Source organism: Tripterygium wilfordii, chromosome 11 (genome assembly GCF_013401445.1).
Source record: "Tripterygium wilfordii isolate XIE 37 chromosome 11, ASM1340144v1, whole genome shotgun sequence".
NCBI classification, from domain to species: Eukaryota; Viridiplantae; Streptophyta; class Magnoliopsida; order Celastrales; family Celastraceae; genus Tripterygium; species Tripterygium wilfordii.
In genome coordinates, this window is record NC_052242.1 from 3,058,409 (window position 1) to 3,078,027 (window position 19,619).

The window sequence follows — 19,619 nt, forward strand, 5'->3', positions numbered from 1 at the left end:
TTAACTAAGCAAATACTTGTCCCAATCTATTGAAAGACTATTCCAAGAGTCCCTCCAATGTTACAAATCTGTCCACAAACATGAGATACTTTTTTCTTAAAAAAATATAGATGAGTGGGAACTGGAAAGGAGAAAAATCAATTTAACCATATAAATTCTAAAGGAGTTTGAACATATTTATTTTAAAAGAAATTTAAACATACATGAATAATATACCCCTTTCTTTTTGAATAAGGCTTTCCTCAAAGGAAAGCAAAAGCAACCAAAAATCAAGAGGTAGAACATAAGCTACTGCCATTAATATTCTGAGTATCCTTACCCCCTTAGATTGGTTCTTGACATTTTAAGTAAATTCGTGAGTTCTAGATTTGATATCTTTTGTCAACAATTTGACGTCACTCTCTGGTAAAATTCTAACGAAGCGTCTTCATCTCGTATAGAGAAACTCCTGAAAGTACGGTGCATCCTGATCTCGTGTGGGGAAACTCTTGAGAGTCCGGTGTATAAGTCTAGGGTTTAGTCCGTTGGGGTGGACCCACACTTTGAGGCCACACGCATGATAGAATGTCAGCAAAGCATCTTGATCTCATTTAGTGAAACTTCCGAGAGTATGATGTACGACTCTATGGGTTTACTCCGTCACCTTGGACCCAAAAAGTCCTGCCTTGGAGAGTTTACTATGGTAGAAAAAGTCATTCCCCTGCTAGTGAGATATTAAACCCATCTTATCAAATTTAAATTAATTAGAATTTATTATTGTCTACCCGTAAATGCAAAATATTTAGAAAGATTGATCCCCAAACATGAGGCAAACACTGTGACGAGTTTGGATATACTGGAGAACTCGGAGACAAACCGTAGAGGGCGCAGGGTCAATCCTGTATCCAAACACCTCTTCTTCTAGACCACTTTGGACTTCGGAGGCTCGATTGATCTCTGCTGATGTTGAGAGTCGACTTGAGTGACCCACGAAGGGAAGGATAACTCGTTGGAGACGCAAAGCGTTTAAGTAGGGACCTCTGTAATCAATGCTCGCTTACTTTCTCTTTCAAGATGACAAACCTGAAAACCGATTCTCCGCTCTCTCGTCGCATAGTCCGTGCCTTCTTGGATTTTCTCGACTCTGGTTCGGCTCGCTTCTCTATGCATAAGATACATATGTTTGCCTTTTGAGTTTCTAAATGTATGTTCAAACGTGATTCTGCTGTCAATTTGCGTTCTTGAATTTCTAATTTAATGTGTTTGATTTTGTCTAACGTGATAAAATTTTGTGTTAAAAGGGTTACTCATACCCTAACCTCGGTTGGGTGACCTGTACGATAATTAGGGTTGTTGGTGTTTTTTGCTGAGTTTATCGGTCACAAACAAGGCTCAGCTATTACATTTCAGCTTTAATTAGTTGGTCTCTTTGCATTTCAGTTGTATGTATTGTGACTCTGTGAATACCGTGTGGATAAACTTCCTCTATTTTGACATCGGTGGTTTACTTCGACATAAGTTGGAGTTTATTGTCTCTGGTGTTGTAATGCAGTTTACATTTTTGTAGGCGAAGTTAAAATAAATTTCTTTAGCTGTTGAGCATGGTCAAGTGAGGACGTGATCAGGTTCTAGTGCCTTTGAGGGACATACTTATTGTGTTGCTGATGCTAATTGTTCAGTTTCGTCTGTAACCAAAAGAAAAGGAATGTCATGGGCCTCATGTTTGGTTCATTTTCAGGAAAATTCACATATGCGAGTTTCTAGCTTCCTTTTTGGGTGTCAGTAAAGTACAAGACTCTTATCAAGTAATGGTGTAATTTAGTTTGTGCTTCGTAGTTCATACCCCCAAAGTGATTTATGTGCTTGTGAGTTTACCAAGAAAAAATGTTTTGCATCAAAGCATTTTTTGGGGATTCGAGTACATCAACTCAGAAATTTATTTTTCTAAAGCTTTTCCTAGGGATTTTTTTTCTTCTTTTGGTATTGTTTTACTGGGTTTTGAAGAAGGCTCTGTTACCATTTAGGCTGTAATGGCTAAAGTTGATTTCATGCCCATGTTATGTTTGTTTTATTTTGTTTTGTGCATTATTTTGGCCATGCATGTTCTTTCTAGTTACACTTTTCCGTTCTGGTTGTTAATTACCTTTTTCATGCTTATTTCTTCACTGTACTACAGTTGAACCTGCTTCGGGGGTTGATCTTGAAGGTCTTGAGGTTGCAAGAGAATGTTTGACTGAGGTGTTCAAACTAGATTCATTGCCTGGTGATGACCACCGAAATTCTGATTCACTGATTGACATATTTAGTTCATTGGAGGCAAGTGAACATAGCAAAGATAAATCTAATCTGAGTCATGTGGCAACCTCAGTGGATGCTCCTAGTTCATCCTCTACCCAGAATGCTGCTGACCAACATCTTACAGAGACATCTAAATATCTGGTCTCTTCGTTTGTTACTCTTAGTACTTGTTCTTTTTATCTTTTACAATGCATATGCTCTTGATCAAATCCTATGCTCATGATCCATGTTTTTTTTTCATTATCTTGACACCTTTATGTTTAGGTACTTAGCTTTGGCCGTATAAATGCTATCTACTAAAAGATTAGAGTTGTTTTCACTGCTTTTCCCACTTGGCTGAGTTACTTACCATGAAAATTTTGATATACAAGCTTTAAACTTATAGCATTTTAGTAATGTTTGTGGAACAGAGATCTTTTTGTTTTGTGCTTTAACTTTGTCCGTGCCATTTGGCAGAATCAGGGCGAGGATTGGACTAGAGAATCTAATGGATTTGGTAAGGGCTAACACTCTTTCTTGTTTGTAACTATTTTTTTTCTTTCATCAATCAGTTTGTTAATCTTGCTAATTTGGTAATGAATTATAATTGTTACAAGAAGACATCCCAAGCATTGGTTTTTACTTTTTATTTTTTATACAGATCCTTGGGATTCTAGGATTGAATCTTTATTTTCTTTTTCCTGTTTACTTGTATTCCACAGGACCTTTTCTTTTTCTTTTCGTGCTTCTCTTTGAATGCACAACTGTACTCTAGCTGGACGATTTTATTTCTCGCTTTGACTAAATTTACTACTTTAAAAAGGAAAAGAAATAATGCTGTTTTTTTGGATAATGAAAGTAACTGTCGGTTTTAAAACATGTGCTGCATCTTATCTATCTTATAGCTTTTAATTTTGAATTATTTTTCTGGTTTGAATAAGTTTTATTGATTTGATTTCTTCACTAACTTTCGTATTCACATCCTTTCAAATGAATAAGGAATGAAAAAGATCCTTTGCTTCTTACCCTTCAAGGTTTTCTTGTCTTCGATGTGGCCTTGCATAAGTGAGGGGTGTTTCAGACTCGAAGTGTTATGTATTCACTTCATAATTCTAATCAAAACTAGTCTGAAGTCACATACTAAGTTAAGCTGTTGAACATGTTTTTTTCCCCATTCCTGTAGGACGGTAGTTTGCACTCAAATGGGCAACACATCTATTTATATGGTCTAACAGTGATTTTCCCACTTACCGGAGACAATAACTCAAAGCAGTTGCTCTTGGAAGCTTACTGCTTATGAGGTGGTAAAGTATGTGACCGGGTTGGATTAGCTCTAAGCTTTGAAAATTGTGTTTGGAGAAAATAAAAAGAAAACGATAATTATCATCCTCTGCTGCATGTAACTGATTCCTTAGGAATGTTTGTCTCGGAATATGTTATGCTGGTTTGCACCTCGTTTGAATTGGTCTTTAGACCGAGCTGACCTTTGAACAGTTTCTAATTTTCATTTTCCATGTAATCTTAAGCCCTTGTGGTTTGTGAATGCACACTCATTGGCATGGATGTTGAAAGATAAATTATTTTTTGCAATTCTTAGTTCTCGAAATTCTAGAACAAAGAAATGTTATTCCCTGCTGCTAATTAATTTTTGTGCGTTTATTTTATTTGCCCCACATTTGAATTAGAAATTTGGCTAGCTTTTCAACTGTGTAAAACTTCTATCATTATTTCAAAGCATCAAGGATATTGATTGTTTATTGATGCTTCTGTTATTAACAGGGATGTCAAAAGATGAACTATTTGGGCAATTCGTTGCAGCATTGGAGAAAATTCACTTTTTCGAGACAACACCGGATGGGAATGATGATGCGCTCCAACTGGATAAAGCCACACGCTTGTTTCATGATACTCTACGTGTATGATTATCAACTTGGGATTCATTTTGGTTGTATGGTTTTGTCACCTCTTTAATCTTTTTTGCTTTGAGAAAGGTGTTAAATGTCTGGGTTTTCCTTTGTGCATGTATCAGTGTTGTACCTGGAGGTTGCCTTGTCTAGCTCCTTTTGTGTGGTTTGCAACTTGTCTGATGCTTAGCATTTTAAATATAGGACCCAAAAGGCAATTCCAGGTTTCAAATTAACAGTTGGCATCGCCATTTAGTTACCTAGAGAATTGGGATAAATAAAATTATGATAGCAATACTATTATCTAATGATAGTGGTAACAATTGTTCTATTAATCTTATACATTAAATCAAGAGATTGTGGTTCTGATTCGTCATGTGTTTTTTTGATGGAATCTCGTTGTCTTGGAAATTTTTTGTTTATTTCCATGTGGTACTATTTATTAGCATGCCTAAGGTAGATGTGTGTTCTAATGATGTACTTTGGCTGAATATTTTTGACTCATTGATTTTTTTTTCTTTCATCATTACACAAAGCTTTAATAATTAGAAGGATATCATATGCCAGGATATGGAAAAATCTGGATGTCAGATATACAGCACAACCAGCCTGGCTGAGAGCTTAAAATCTCTAGGTATTGTTGCTTTTCTGTTCCTACAGTTAACTTGCTTGTTGGACTTGTAAATTCATCTCAACTGGGATGAGTGATGTTGCTGATAATTGGTAAATTTTATGATAGTTGACTTATTTATTACTCAAAGCTAATTTTATGGAGATTTCTCTTAGTTAAGCTATTGTCCATAATGGCTCTTTTTTTGTCCTCTCTATGAAGGTAATCGGGCCTTGCAGTCAAGTCAGTTCACTGATGCAATAGAGTTGTACTCTTGCGCTATTTCACTTTATGGAAACAATGCAGTATTCTACTGTAACAGGTGCATTGCAATTTTTGCATATTTATGACGCTTTTCGTGCTTTTGATGGAAATCTCTTATCATTTTGTTTACAATTGCTCAGTTTATGGTGAAGGTTGATAAGAATAATGATAGAAGAATGAAAGAATGGGAAGCAGGAATTATTACTTGGTGATAGCTTTTATGTCTGGTTACCATTTATTTATAGCTGGTGATTACTGATTAGTGATCTATAGACGATGAAATTAGAGCCTGAAGTTCGCTTGGCGCAGAAAATCTGTGAGGATAACAATTCGGGTTGTTCCTTTGGCATTCATGTGGTTGAGTGGGGGAGAAACAAATAACAGAAATTTTAACGAGGAGATTTCTGTGGTCCGTGGATGCTTTAAACCTTTAATTAATATTTGTTATAGTACTTTGAAGCTTTGGTGCTTGGGCACTTTTGGATGGCAAACAAACTAATCCCCCACGACCGCCAGACTTTCTCCCCAAAAACCCCACCACCGATACTTAGCACATCACCTGTCTACGGGCTGCTAGTCTAACCTGCAATGACAACAACTACACCACTCTGCTCAAACACACTATAATGAGATGGACGTCCGCAAGAGGGCTACTGGAAAATAGCATTTTGAAGCAAGTCAAAGATCAAACCCACCAAGCAACGGAACGTTGTGCGTAGGTAGAGGCAGAAGTCGATAAGCTCATAAAAGTGTTCTCTGTTACGAGGGTACTAAAAAGATCTAAAAAGTGTTCCGCTTGTATAACGGTGGAATCTTAAAGGGGCTTCAAGTTCAACTGAACAATACGGCTTTCTCCCATCGCATGGTTTTAGCCCAACTTCGTTGAGGCTGTTAGCTTAGCTTTTTTGTAACTCTCTTCCTTGGTGCCTCGATGAAATTTTTACCAATAAAAGAAGATGTTTTTTCTTTGATAAAGAGTGGAGCAGTTTGTAATCACATTATCCATGCTTCCTAGCAAGTTCCTATAAGTGCCTAGCAAGTTTCAATAAAGGCCTACAATGTGAAAAATTGGGCTTTTCTAGATGGAATATTGTACACTTTTCTAGTCGGGGCTACACTCTTTTTTTAATACCCCCCGTTATATTTTTCTTTCTGATTTCCTTCTACACTTTTTTAATTTTTCATTAGGTTTTGACGTTTTGTATATTAGTTGATCTAAGGTAAAGTGTAGCTCCAACTAGAAATAAGATTTAACAAAATTATCAAATAAGATGATTTGGATGATTTCCAAGAATAGGTGTTAATGTTCCAGAGTTCGAAATGTGGAGAAGATTTCAAGTATCGAAAATGCTAAAAAGAGATGTCTTCCGTGCCATGCGTTTGATATATTTGAAGCATATTTCACATACACCCATGTTGCAAGTGTTATTGATTAATTGATTGTGTGCTTATCAGGGCAGCAGCCTACACTCAGATTGGCAAATATGCCGAGGCTGTCAGAGACTGTCTCAAGTCCATTGAACTTGATCCAAACTACAGTAAGGCATACAGTCGTCTCGGATTAGCGTATTATGCACAAGGGAAGTTTAGTGATGCCATTGAAAAAGGATTTAAAAAAGGTTGGTGTCAGATTAATTGTGTAGTATTTGTGGTTTTTGCAGTCATAAGGGAGTTAATCCTGGAGCTTTTTGTCTCTTCTTTGTGCACGTAACATGTGTGTGTATCCATACTGTGTAAATCACTACATTTGCAGCTAATTGATTTAACCTTGTCTAGAATGTATTTTTGCATTATGTCAAAAAAAAGAAAGAGATAAAAGCAGATGGACTTATTTATTGTTTAAACAAAGAGAGGATACAAGCACTGCATAATTGCATTCTCTTGGTGGATTTTAGTTTTCTTGTGGAATATCCGCTAGCACACGTAAACTGCATGTCAGATTGATATTGAACTCAGAATGATGACCTTTGGTGGAAAAAGTTGTGGTAAGGAGTTTTTTGTGGAATTAGATGAAATACTTCTGAGTCCTGAAACTTCACCTGATGCAGTTCTACAGTTGGATCCAAATAATGAATCCGTGAAGCAAAATATCCAGGTTGGTATCACGTTCACGCGTCATATTTTTGCTTCTTCCCTCTACCCAAATTGTTGTTATTATTAATTGCCAATGTGAAACACAGGCTGCTGAGAAGAAATTGAACGAACACCAGCAGCGGACAGAACGTAATCAGGTATATATTTGACTGTAGTCATCCCTATCTATATGTCTCTATCTATAATGTTCTGTTTTGTTAGTCTAAAATAATTGAAACTTTAGGGGAACCTTATAAATCTTCCTAATCTAAATGTGAATTTGATTATCCTAATCAACTGCAAATTCTGCTGTTTTGCTTTCTTCCAACTCAGTACTGGCTCTGAATCCTTCCCTCTACAGGACTCGAGTTCAAGTAGCCACAGTAATCTAGAATCCGATAATCAAACAGGAGGGTCAAGAGGCCAAGGCATGCCACCTCCATTTGCATCAGTATCGTTCAATGGTACACCCATTCCCATCGACATTGCTAGTATGTTTATGAACATGGCAGGCAATGCAAACCAAGGACAACAAACTCAAAATAGGGCGGGAGATGAGAATGTGAATTCTGGAGAGCCTGGTATAAGACTAGGTGAAAACATCAGTTTGAATTTTGGGGAACAAATGCCTGCAGAGCTTACAGGGGCTTTGAGATCAATGATGCAAATGTTCTCAGGGGCAGCACCCCAAGGGAATTCCCATGACACCATGAATGGAAGACCTGAAGGAAACTGAATGACTATTAGCTTCCTATCGTCATCCCTTTCTTCATTTTCTTGTACTATAATCTACTCTAAAAAAACTTCATGTGCATAAGTCACTCGGATAAGATCAATACTTGACAGAGAGAATGATACTGAATGTAAGCGACACTGATTTTGTAATGATGCCGTATAAACCAATCTCATTTCTGTAGGTTTGTGGTGGATGGTGGGCAACAGTGTCTGTTTGGGTATAGAGAATCACCCCAATATATATTATGAGAGCAGGAATTTCCACCTCTTGAGCAGTCCGTTTCTTCCATGGATTTATTTTTTAAAGACGCTTACCCACTCTCCCTCCATAAGTAACTGACATTTGTTGTTAGCTGACCTTTTCTTTTTATGCAGGGGAGGAGATGGAGGAGATTTGAATTCGAAACCCTTTATGAGATATCACACACACGAGTATCATTTGAGTTATTCGTGGTTCTCATCACCAGCTGTGCAATACTGTCAGCACAGAAATGCCATCTGGTCCACATGCATCAGGCCCAAACAGGTAAAACCGTAAAAGGCTCCATCACCCGATTGAACGGCCCAGATTTATCAGATCGAAGAAGTTTATAAATTTTTTAATCCCCACGTGTATGGTCAACAAGATTTGTCAGATCAAAGAAGTCTTATTAATCTCCACGTGTATGGTTCCAGAAGTAGCTTACTGACTTGTCATTTTGGACTTGCACACATTTGGCATAAACCAGTAATCCACAACAAACCCAAACACAAAATAATGAAAAAAAAAAGAATTTATTTGAAAGAAAACAAAAAATAACAGTAACACCATTGTTTACAAGCGAACTACACCTGAGACTCCCAACTCCTCCGCCCTCGCTCAATTCCAATTCCGCATTTAAAAACGGCCTCGTCTGGATCCTACTCTCTCTGTATACCCTAGTATACTATCCATTCGTTGGTAATGCTGGTCATCGGAAATTATTTCTGTGCTCAGATTTCTCAGAGCGTACAGCACAGGTGTGAAACTCTCTAAAGCATTATCATTGGATCCCGTAATCGGTTCTCTTGAAATTTGTTTGTAATGTTTTTCACTTTGATTGATTTGACTGTGTAAATGACTAAATGTTCACTTCTCGCTTTAGTTTGTTCTGACTGTCGTCCGTTCATCCCATTCATATTGAAGATAACTCATGTAGAACTCTATTATGTTTCTGTTATTAATGCTGAATTCCTTGTGTTTGTCATTGTTATTGTAAGGGAAATTCATTGGTAGCTCTAATCCCCTGAATTTCTTTTCTATAATTATGGTGAAAAGATACAATGTACATGAAGGAAAGTTTAAATTTTAACTAAAAGAGTAGAAAAGGAGAGAAACTGAGCTCTTCTGAATGATTTTCTGAAACTAGTTAATTGAATTGCTGCAAGTCTATCAAGTTGAATGCTATCTGGCTTGCTTGTCATGGCTATTGTTACTGTAGGTCTGTCATTTTTGTTTGCATCACTTCGTCCCCGTCATTGGTGCTTGGCGAATGGGCGATTGATTTCAAAGTCTATCACTTCTTTTCTTGCCAACTGCCTTGACGGTTTATAGTTTCTTGTGTAGCATGTTAAAATAAGGCCAGTTTTTAGGCAAAGTAATTGCTACTTTAAAAGTTCTTTTATCGCATATGATGCGGTCTGCCAATGGAAGTGGCAGATATGGATTACCCAGATTGCCTTAGTTTGAGTTAGTTTCTTGCATCTAGTCATTTTAGCTGAAAATTGAAAAGTGAACCAATTGTTTCTCTTGCAACTTATGTCCTATTGCTTTATCATCGATGAATATTGAACTTTTCTTCCTAAATATAAGTTAGGAAGAAAAGTTCTCTGTAGTTTATTCACTAATAGCTCGAAAAAATGACAATATCATTTGTGAATGATTTTAATTTTATACTCTGGGTACCAACATCAATATCTTATGTACATGCTATTCGAACCAAGTCTTCATAATTGTAATCGTGTTTGAGAGGTAGTAGCTGTTTGTACTTTGTAGGGTTTGTTAGTGTGTACTACTTGTTCAATCTGATTATATATTTGTGAATCCTATTAAAGTTTAAACTTATCTTTTCTGTTACATTCTGTGATAAAGGAAAGAAAGAAAAGTACTTATTTGCAGCTGAGCTTACTGTAGATTGTTGCAAAAGGCTTGACTCTTTTGTTTTCAGGATTGTATTTGTGATTTGATTTTGTCCAGAGATGAGTGCCTACATTGTTGGTGTTCTTGTACCTCTTGTAATTACTCTTCTTTTTCGGAATTCTAAGAATGAAAAGAAACGGGGAGTACAAGTGGATGTTGGTGGGGAAGATGGGTATGCAATTCAAAACTCTCGATTCACGTCCCCTATGGCAACAGCATGGGAAGATACTTGCTGAGCTTTTTGAGCAGTCATGCAAGCAGCATGGAAATAAATTCTTGCTTGGAACTCGGAAGTTGATTTCAAGGGAGGTTGAAGTGAGTGCGGATGGAAGGTCCTTCGAGAAGCTTCATTTTGGAAACTATGAGTGGCTAATCTATGGGGAAGCGTTTATATCAGTGTGCAATTTTGCTTCTGGAGTAGCTCAACTTGGCCGTAAAAGGGAAGAACGGGCGACAATTTTTGCTGATACAAGAGAAGAATGATTCATTGCATTGCAGGTTCCTAAGCATAAAGCATTATATACATTTTTAATCCAATAACTCTTTCTAAAGCACTTTTTGCAGTATATAGAAGTGAATTTGATCCTATTGAATTCATCAATGATGTGAAATTTTTTTATATTTTTATTGTCTAATTCATCACCTTCTAGGAAAAAGTGAGTTCTTGGCCAAATAATTCCTATTACTTTTGTATTGCGTAATATAGCGTATGTTTTTCTTCTTATCAGGGTTGCTTTAGGCACAATATCACTGTGGTTACCATATATGCATCTTTGGGAGAGGAGGCTTTATGTCATTCACTGAACGAGGTTCTCTATCTCTCTTTCTCTCTCTCATATGCATTATAGTCATCTTTTTTTGGATGACATCAATTAGAAAATGGAAAAAGATGTTGCAAAGTGTGTGGGAGGCATGCAAGTGACGTACCAATTGCCAAATTACCAATGTTGAAAACATAAATTCAATATGCTCGAAAGCTCCTCAAAAGGACCGTAACCTTTGAACTTAGTTGTCTTTGATGGTCAAGAAACATATCCCTCCAAATTCTGGTCTTAAACAAATAAGATGGCGACATTTCTTCAACTGTTTTCTAACTTACCCACTTAGCATTGAAGGACTGGAAAAAGAAACATCTTTTGTTCTTGATAATCAACTGTTCTTATGTGTAGTATTTACGTATGTTAATCTCAAGCTTTAAGCTCTTTGGTCTATTTGAGTGCTTAGAGAGTAGTCTCTTCATGAATCATGCCTCTCTCTCTCTTTCTCTCTCTCCTTGCATGTGTGTGTCTGCTTATGTGTAATGTAGGACGAAATGAGTTTTAGACGTAGACTCATGGAGCAGCATATATTATTTGTGAGCAATCTTTGTGATCTCCTGTCCACAAGTAATGCGAGAAGTTCTCAATTTTATAATCTTTTGGTATTGCATTTGCTTCATAGTTTATTTTGGTTAGCTTTTCTGGATGCAGAATTATCTTGTTGAGCTAATGGGGTTATCTTTCAGCACATAATTTAAATCTCTGGGCTAACGCACAACCTTTTTATGAGAGAATTACTCCATATTGAATGCATAGATTTTGGGTTTCCATTTTATATAATGGCCAGACTTGCTGCTGTATCTCACTTGTTGCTTTTTATTATTACTGATTATGAATTAAAATGACAGTCTGGAGTTGTTTGTTGGTACAAATTATTTTCTCATTTTCTTCTACATTGTATTCTCATTTCTGCACCCAGACAGAGGCTACTACTGTAATATGTGGGAGCAGAGAACTTAAAAAACTTGTGGGCATAAGTCGGCAGCTTGACATGGTGAAATGTGTGATATGCCTGGATGATGATGTCACATCAAATACATCATCGATAGGAGGAGCTGGAAACTGGATAATCACTTCATTTGCTGACGTAGAGAAACTTGGCAGAGAAAACCCTGTCGATGCTGATTTACCCCTCTCTGCTGATATTGCAGTAATAATGTACACTAGTGGAAGTACCGGTTTGCCTAAGGTTGGAATCCTCTCTTTTAAATTTGTGTTTCAGCTGCATAGGCTCAATTGGCTAGGTTTTGCAACTTAGTTGTCATATGTATTGTCCACCCCTTCCTGATTGCAATAATTTACTGTTGGTCATACTTCTATTCTTTGTATTATATCCAGCAGTGAGAGGATCTCTTTGAAAGTTGAAAGGCTTCTTACAAACAATGCTCTTTCATAATCTAAAAACAGTGTACTACATAGTAGTTTTGCACAGGATTATCTGATTGACATTTATAGTTAGCTTGGTACTCTATCCTCTTTGACTATTTATTCTCCTCATCATCATCTTCAAAATCAAATCCTTTAGTTGGAATCCACTAATGTTTTCATCTTGCTTTTTGTTTTTTATAAAATGTTGGAAGATGTCAGTTTGATTATCTAATATTCTATGCATTGGATTTGGTAATCTAGACATGCTTGCTTATAGGCCGGATGGTACGTTGATAACTGCTCTGCAGAAACTGCACTGTGTTAGTGTATTTACTTTCCAGTGTTTCCTTGGGTAATGTTGGAGCATGATGTGAGATGTCTATTAGGGCCATAAGGTCAACATTGCCCTAGCTTCTCAGTGCAGGAGGTAGTAGGAGAATTCTATCCATTGGTTCGCTGGAGTTTTTATGCAAAAGATTGGTCACATGGGGATTGAGTCTCAGTGTTCAGATTTTAAATGGATAGGAATAGATATTATGATCTCTAGTGTTCTCACATCAAAAGCTAGATGATGCAGGACAGACTTAGATTTTCTGTCCTGTGGTGCTTTCGGTAATGATGTCTTTTTGGTCCTAAAAAATGTCTGTTTAACTGGGTGTAACAAGTTATTTTTAGACATTGAACTGTGAAGTGATAAGATTAAAATTATTTGTCTGATGCTTATATTTTATATTTCAAATCTTCATCTAAATCATATCAGTAACTTCCATTTTCTCCACTTTGAACAGGGGGTGATGATGACACATGCCAATGTACTAGCTACAGTTTCTACTGTCCTGACAATTGTTCCTGACCTTGGAAGCAAGGACATTTACATGGCTTATCTTCCATTGGCAAATATCCTTGAATGAACTGCGGAGGTAGAACATTCATTCATATAGGGGCTGGATTACATAAGAATTGTAGCGTAATTATTACTTGCTCCCATTCATGATTTTATAAATATATATGAGCTTATCCACACTTTTGTATCCCTTCAGTGTTTTTAATCAGTTTTACTCTTTTTTTTTTTATTGTAGAATGTAATGGCAGCCGTTGGATGTGCTATTGGATATGGATCCCCTTTGACTCTTACTGATACATCAAGCAAGATAAAAAAGGGAACAAAGGGGGATGCCACTGTATTGAGGCCAACTGTGATGACTGCAGTCCCTGCTATTCTTGATCGTGTTCGAGATGGTGTCTGTAAGAAGGTTAGTGAATTTGCAAGCACGCACATGCGGTCCAATCTTAGGTGAAATTTTCTTTGTCAAAACAAAGTTAGATCCATGGATATTGACTACTCGCAATAAACCAGGTAGATGCAAAGGGTGGATTATCCAAAAAATTGTTCTACTTGGCATATGATCGTAGATTATCTGCTATGAATGGTAGCTGGTTGGGGGCTTGGAAAAATTTCTGTGGAACTTTCTCGTGTTTAGTAAAGTCCGAGCAGTTTTGGGAGGTAAAATCCGTTTTTTGCTTTCTGGAGGTGCTTCTCTTTCTGGTGACACTCAGAGATTCATCAACATTTGTCTCGGGTTAGTGGGCGTACTTACCAAATTGTAGCCGACATTTTTTTTTACGTAAGCTATGAACTTGGCACTTTTGTCACAACTTAAATAGAAAGTGTATGGAAACTAGGTGTTCTTCACATTCCATGGAAGTCTTTGATTGATAATTTTCTGATAGCACTATTTTATAAATTTTGTCCATTCATGTGCACATCTTTAAATGAATTGATTGATAAAATGCATAAGAACTAAGATTGCAGGGTAAGAGAGAAATGCCTACAAATGGTATATCTGCTTACAGAAGAGGATTAAGTAAATTAGTCAGATGCACCAAAATGCCTCCAAGCTAGAGTTATTTTTTGATGGTGGAATGAAATTAAGTCTAGGTCACTCTAATTGATTAGTCAGATGCACCAAAATTCAGATGATGCACAATGACTTCCACACGTATAGGAAAAGATTAGTCATATGCACACAGCCATAGGACAGATGAACTTGTGCCTGTCAAATGACTTCTAGTGGTAGACTTGCAGGGTGCAACCTAGAGGTTACTAGTTTGATTCAATTCTTGTAAACTTCCTCTCCACATATTATGTGGGGATAAGGTCTGGGTACATCTTGTCTGTCCCCGACCCCGTCCACTACGGGAGTCTTGTGCACGAGTGTTGTTTACTTTTTACCATTGGTGCAACTAATTCAGCAAAGACAAGATTCTGTCATCCATGCGAGATTTGTATCTTATTTTCCCATTCTTATCCATTTTACGGAGGAATATTTCTTTTCAGTTTGCTTTTCTTGCGCTCTGCATGCTTTAACTAGATGGCTTTCTACAGTGCTCCAATAGGTCAAGGGTATGGTCTTACAGAGACTTGTGCTGGTGGGACCTTCTCTGAGTTTGACGATTATCAGTGGGCCGAGTTGGTGCTCCACTTCCTTGCTCATTTGTCAAGGTAAGAAGTGATTCAAATTCTTCTATGTTTCAGTTGGAATGGAAAATCTCCGGTCTGTTCACCTACATCTTGTCAAGAATTTCAGACTTAATATTTTATTCAGTTCATGTTAAGCTTAGTTACTTTCCCATTCAACCCAATACGTTAACTTGCTGGGTTAGGGCATTTCGCAGCTTTTATATATATTCTAACAATACCCCTCACGTGTGAGCTGCGCAATCCAGCGGCCCAACACGTGCACAACAAATGAGGCTCAACACTAGGGCTACTCACACAAGGCCCTTACTTGGGGGCAACAACAAACACACACAATGATCCACACTTGGGGCAACAACAAATGGGGATTTAAATTGCGAAAGCTAAGGTCTGGACCTAAGGCCTCCCGCTCCGGTCTTTTATATATATTCTAACATAATTACATAAACCTTTTTGCTTTTCTGCTGCATGTGTTTTGTCTGTTTTTGTCTATGTTTTCAAAAAGCATTGCCTGAGATGTTGTCAAGGCCTTGAGAATAGACATTGAAGTAACGAGAGTCGAGACTTTACTCTGTTCTTCACCACATTAAGGGTTGAATTAATAATTAATATCGATTTCTATGCTTTGTGGAGGAGATTCTGAGAAGTGCTTAATATTTGGGGCAAGGAACCCTCTATATAACCCTCTATATATGGGCCTACCTGGTGACTGACAAGTATTATTGGCCAGAGGATGCTTAATGCTATGATGAATACTGTGTTGTGCCAATCATGCAACTTAAACCTTTTTTCGTCGACTTTCTTAAGTTTCTCATTTTGGTTTGCTCTTCACTGTTGATCTTACATGTTTTTGTCTTTCTGACACCTGTGTTGCATGATGATGGTCATCGTTGGTTCTCATTCTATTGTATTTCCTAGATAAACAATAAGAAAAATTAACGGTAGATTATTGTAGATATCCTATGAAACATTATTTCTCTGTAGTTCTTTTGCACTTTCCGTGTTATGTTTAAGAAATAGCTCATAAAATGCTTTTCTTGATATAGTCATATTTAAATATTTCATGTCATTCTGATCTCTCATTAATTTTTTGTTGCAGTACTCCTTTGCTGATGGTATTAATCTTAGCTCTTGACCAAACATTATTGCATCTAATTTTTAAAATTTTATAAAGAATAAGGCAACTTGTAGACATTAACTTTGATGCCATGCTGACTGTGTTCCGTGCCGCATTCAGCATTGCACAATGAACATGAGGATGGTGACTGTAGTTCATGTACCAGCACTAGTCTCATCCTTGCAATGGTGGATGTTGTATGCGTGTGCTTGTTTGGGCTTTTGGCTGTCGACTTCCTGTGACTCATCTTACTCATATGCTTATAGTTATCCTCATTGTAGAACCATGGCTCATAAGATGCTTGTGTAGATCAAGCGCTACTGCATGTGTGTCCACTGTCCCCATTCTTTTTGTACACGTCTGTTTGCCCGTGGTTCATGGACCCATGAGTTCAAGGCTAGAGAAACAAATGATGTTCGTCCATGGAAAACATTAGGAAGACTTTGCAACCTCTTAATGACTTAGTATCTGCTCGATTCCATCATCTTGTAATATAGGATGCCTTATAAATTTGTACTAATTAACCCATTTTCTTCTGTATTTAGTTAGTTAATTGCCTGAAGGGGGATATTTGACTACTGATAAACCCATGCCTCGTGGAGAAATAGTTATTGGTGGTCCAAATGTTACAGTTGGATATTATAAGAATGAAGAGAAAACAAAAGAAGTATACAAGGTAGAGCTGTAAACTTCCTATTTCCTTCTCTATTCTGTGTAACTGCCTCCTGAAGGAAAGCTTTTTGAGACGTGTTAATTCTGCCAACTTTTTGTGGAAAGGTTGATGAGAGAGGGATGCGGTGGTTCTGTACCGGCGACATAGGGCGATTTCACTCTGATGGTTGCCTTGAGGTAATTGATCGCAAGAAGGACATAGTGAAACTTCAGCATGGAGAATATGTATCCCTAGGAAAGGTAAGAAGTCTGGGAGGCAAGGTCTTACTTCTCATTCACTTTTCCCTCATGACTCACGACCGATGTTTCCCTTCAGGTTGAAGCTGCTCTTAGCGGGAGTCCCTACATCAACAATATCATGTTGTATGCTGATCTATTTAATAGTTATGCTGTGGCCCTTGTGGTGGTTGCACAGCATGCAGTTGAAGAATGAGCCTCAAAGCAAGCAATTGCCTTCAATGATTTTGCGGACTTGTGTGAGAAAGAAGAAACAGTTGAGGTGCATGCTTCACTCATTAAGGTATGTCTTTTCGGTCCTAATTTCTATCATCTATTTCTGACAATGTTGTTGGCTGGGCGATTGCAATACTTTGAAGAGAATGCCTGCAGGTGGTTTGTCATGGTAACTTATGTACATTTATGACAAATTTGTCAAACCAACATCACCTATATGTCATTAAAAGTATTTTGGAAGAATAATGCATGTTGGAGAGATTTTAAAGTCTCTCTCGTGGAATTGACTTTTTGGGTCAAATACTTGACTACATGCGCGGATGAACTGTTTGTTCTCGACCCCATCTTCAGCCTTTCCCTCTGAAGTTTTAAGTTGCCAATAAAGCAATATGGAATGCATTAGATCAGGGAAAGAAAAGAACTTTAGCATAACAAAACTTGTGCCTTGCAGAGTAGCTTCTATAATCTGATTAATTCTTCTTATTATTCATAATCTACAGGAAGCCAAGAAGGCACGCTTGGAGAAGTTTGAGATCCCTGCAAAGATAAAATTGGTTTCTACCCCATGGACTTCTGAATCTGGCCTAGTAACCGCAGCTCTCAAGCTCAAGAGAGATGTCATCAGGAAGGCATTTTCTTAAGACCTCTCCAAGTTATATGCATCATAGCTTCTTGATGAAAAACAGGTTTAGCAACTCGGAGGAATGGAAGAAAGTGTTTTATTTTATTTCTTTTTCTAACTTTTTTCCTCTTTGTTTTTGGTTTGGGTGAGTTTACAATTTTGCATGTTAGGTATGAAAGGCACGAAACTAGTGGAACAGACAATTTTATGTTGCCTGCTGAGAGATAGGAAGCTCAATCAGGTTGGCTTCAGTATATTCTCTACCTTTTTGTCGTTTTATCATTTCGATGCTGAATATGAGAATCATCCAGATGGATTCAATGTTTATTAAAATCTGCCCTTTTTGGATGAGCTATGAAGATAATATCTTTTGGTTAGTTGTTGAAGAAGAGAATAACAGTTGGGGAGGGCCATGCTTAGTTGTGATAAAAGCGACCTAATGGTGGTGGACATGTTTTCACTTCTTTTTTTAACGCGGAATCCACTAATCGTCCATCGGACAACTGACTGGAAATATTTTCACTTCTCTAGTGTTACTGTTTGGTGAAATAATAATATAAGGTGGCATGGACATCGATGGAGAGTGAAAAAAAAAAAAAACCCATGTTCAATCAATTCTCTCTTTTTCAAGACCACGTGTCCAATGCATTCATCTCTTTTTCAAGCCATTGTGTAGCTCAAGAAGGGCCCAAAAATTTATTAGAGGAGAATTTAAGTTGTGAGATATTTTTCTTTCCTTAATGAGAATCTTTCCAAGAGACTGACTGTTTACTCTTATATGGTAAATTTGGGAGCCACCTAACACATGCTCTTGGTCAATGACAGTGTGTTATTTGGGTTAGATTCAAATCTAAGACCATTCACCTAACCACACGTCCGAATATTCACTCTCATCGCCAAGGCAATTCGATTGAGCTGTGAGAGATGTTAATTGGACAGAAGTGTTGGAAAACAATGAATAAAATAATAATTAGCCCGAGGCGTGTTAGCATTTTCCTCAAGAATAATTTCGTCTACCTCTAATGTTGTCTAGACCAAACTAAAGAAAGTATTTAGAGAAATTACTAGAGAGAAAAATGTTAGAAAGCTTTTAGCTTGTCTCACACCCAACAATTACTCACAAGCTCACACTTTCTAAGGTAAGCTAAAAACATAGCTTTAACATTATCTTTACATCAATTTAATAAGTAAATGAATGACACTTTTAAAACAATTATAACCATTGGCCATTGAATGATCATAAATAAATATTTGAATGTTTGTCATAAATTCACAATGTAATAGTCATAACATCTCCTTTTGAAACTCTTAATCCAATAACCATAAAACCCATCTCTTAAATTTCTTTTTGAAATAATATTTATAACAAGAAGTAGGCAAGAAAGTATGGGGTAGGAGACCCACATTTTTTTGGGTCGGTGATGTGAACTTGACATAAAACCAATGTATATATGGAAACACTGCACCACCCCATATTCTCCCCTCCCATGTGACCATTAGTTCGTTTGTTTCCATCACTTTTTGTAAGCCTTTATTATAGATGCTCCACCCTATAAAAGCACTCTATCTATTCTCCTTTTTCTCATTTGAAAAATAGTTACTATATTAGGTTCTCATCTCCTGACCTCTCAAGAACACACAAAATATATGCCCACTAGAGTGCGTCTACTTTGTTTATATTGCGACAAACTTGTGTGGGTGCACAGGTTTGGAAAGGAAGACACAGAGAAAGAGAGAAGCAAGAGAGATTGGACTAATTTCCAAGGAAAGATGGGCAAACCAAATCGACATTGAAACTGTGTGGTATTTAATAGTGTAACATTCCTTGCTCTTGACACAGCTGTGTTGAGATTTAAAGGAATTTTTAGATGTATGAGATGTAGGTACCAACCAAGTGATGATATTATTCCAAATCCTATCATAATGTTTGATTTCCTTACACCCTCTTGTGTGGATGGATACTCTTAAATATACTCATTAGTTGTTTTTAGAGTATGAAAGAACTCCAACCTTCAACTTTTCTTGAAAATTTTAAAGAGAGACCACCATTAAATCACCAAAGCTGCTTATAGCTCAGTTCATTTATAATG

At 37.2% G+C, this 19,619-nt stretch overlaps 1 protein-coding gene and 1 pseudogene across 1 annotated transcript; both read left to right on the top strand.

Moving 5' to 3' along the window:
• Positions 1-839: 839 nt before the first annotated feature.
• On the top strand, positions 840-8,117 carry LOC120009598 (small glutamine-rich tetratricopeptide repeat-containing protein). The gene is made up of 10 exons (XM_038860252.1): positions 840-1,126; positions 2,156-2,418; positions 2,734-2,773; positions 4,036-4,172; positions 4,728-4,794; positions 4,993-5,092; positions 6,490-6,653; positions 7,083-7,129; positions 7,215-7,265; positions 7,469-8,117. Exons 1-10 carry the CDS (start codon positions 1,054-1,056, stop codon positions 7,841-7,843), a joined length of 1,317 nt encoding a protein of 438 aa, XP_038716180.1. The 5' UTR covers positions 840-1,053; the 3' UTR covers positions 7,844-8,117.
• Positions 8,118-8,630: 513 nt separating this feature from the next.
• Positions 8,631-18,123, top strand: LOC120008892 (annotated as a pseudogene).
• Positions 18,124-19,619: the final 1,496 nt, after the last annotated feature.

What these genes read in the sequence shown, in the direction of transcription:
- LOC120009598 (XM_038860252.1), top strand. Translation starts at nt 1,054, where the DNA reads ATGACAAACCTGAAAACCGATTCTCCGCTCTCTCGTCGCATAGTCCGT. An exon ending in CTTGGATTTTCTCGACTCTG is followed by an intron (nt 1,127 to 2,155) that starts GTTCGGCTCGCT and finishes ACTGTACTACAG; the next exon opens with TTGAACCTGCTTCGGGGGTT. An exon ending in GCAGTATTCTACTGTAACAG is followed by an intron (nt 5,093 to 6,489) that starts GTGCATTGCAAT and finishes TGTGCTTATCAG; the next exon opens with GGCAGCAGCCTACACTCAGA.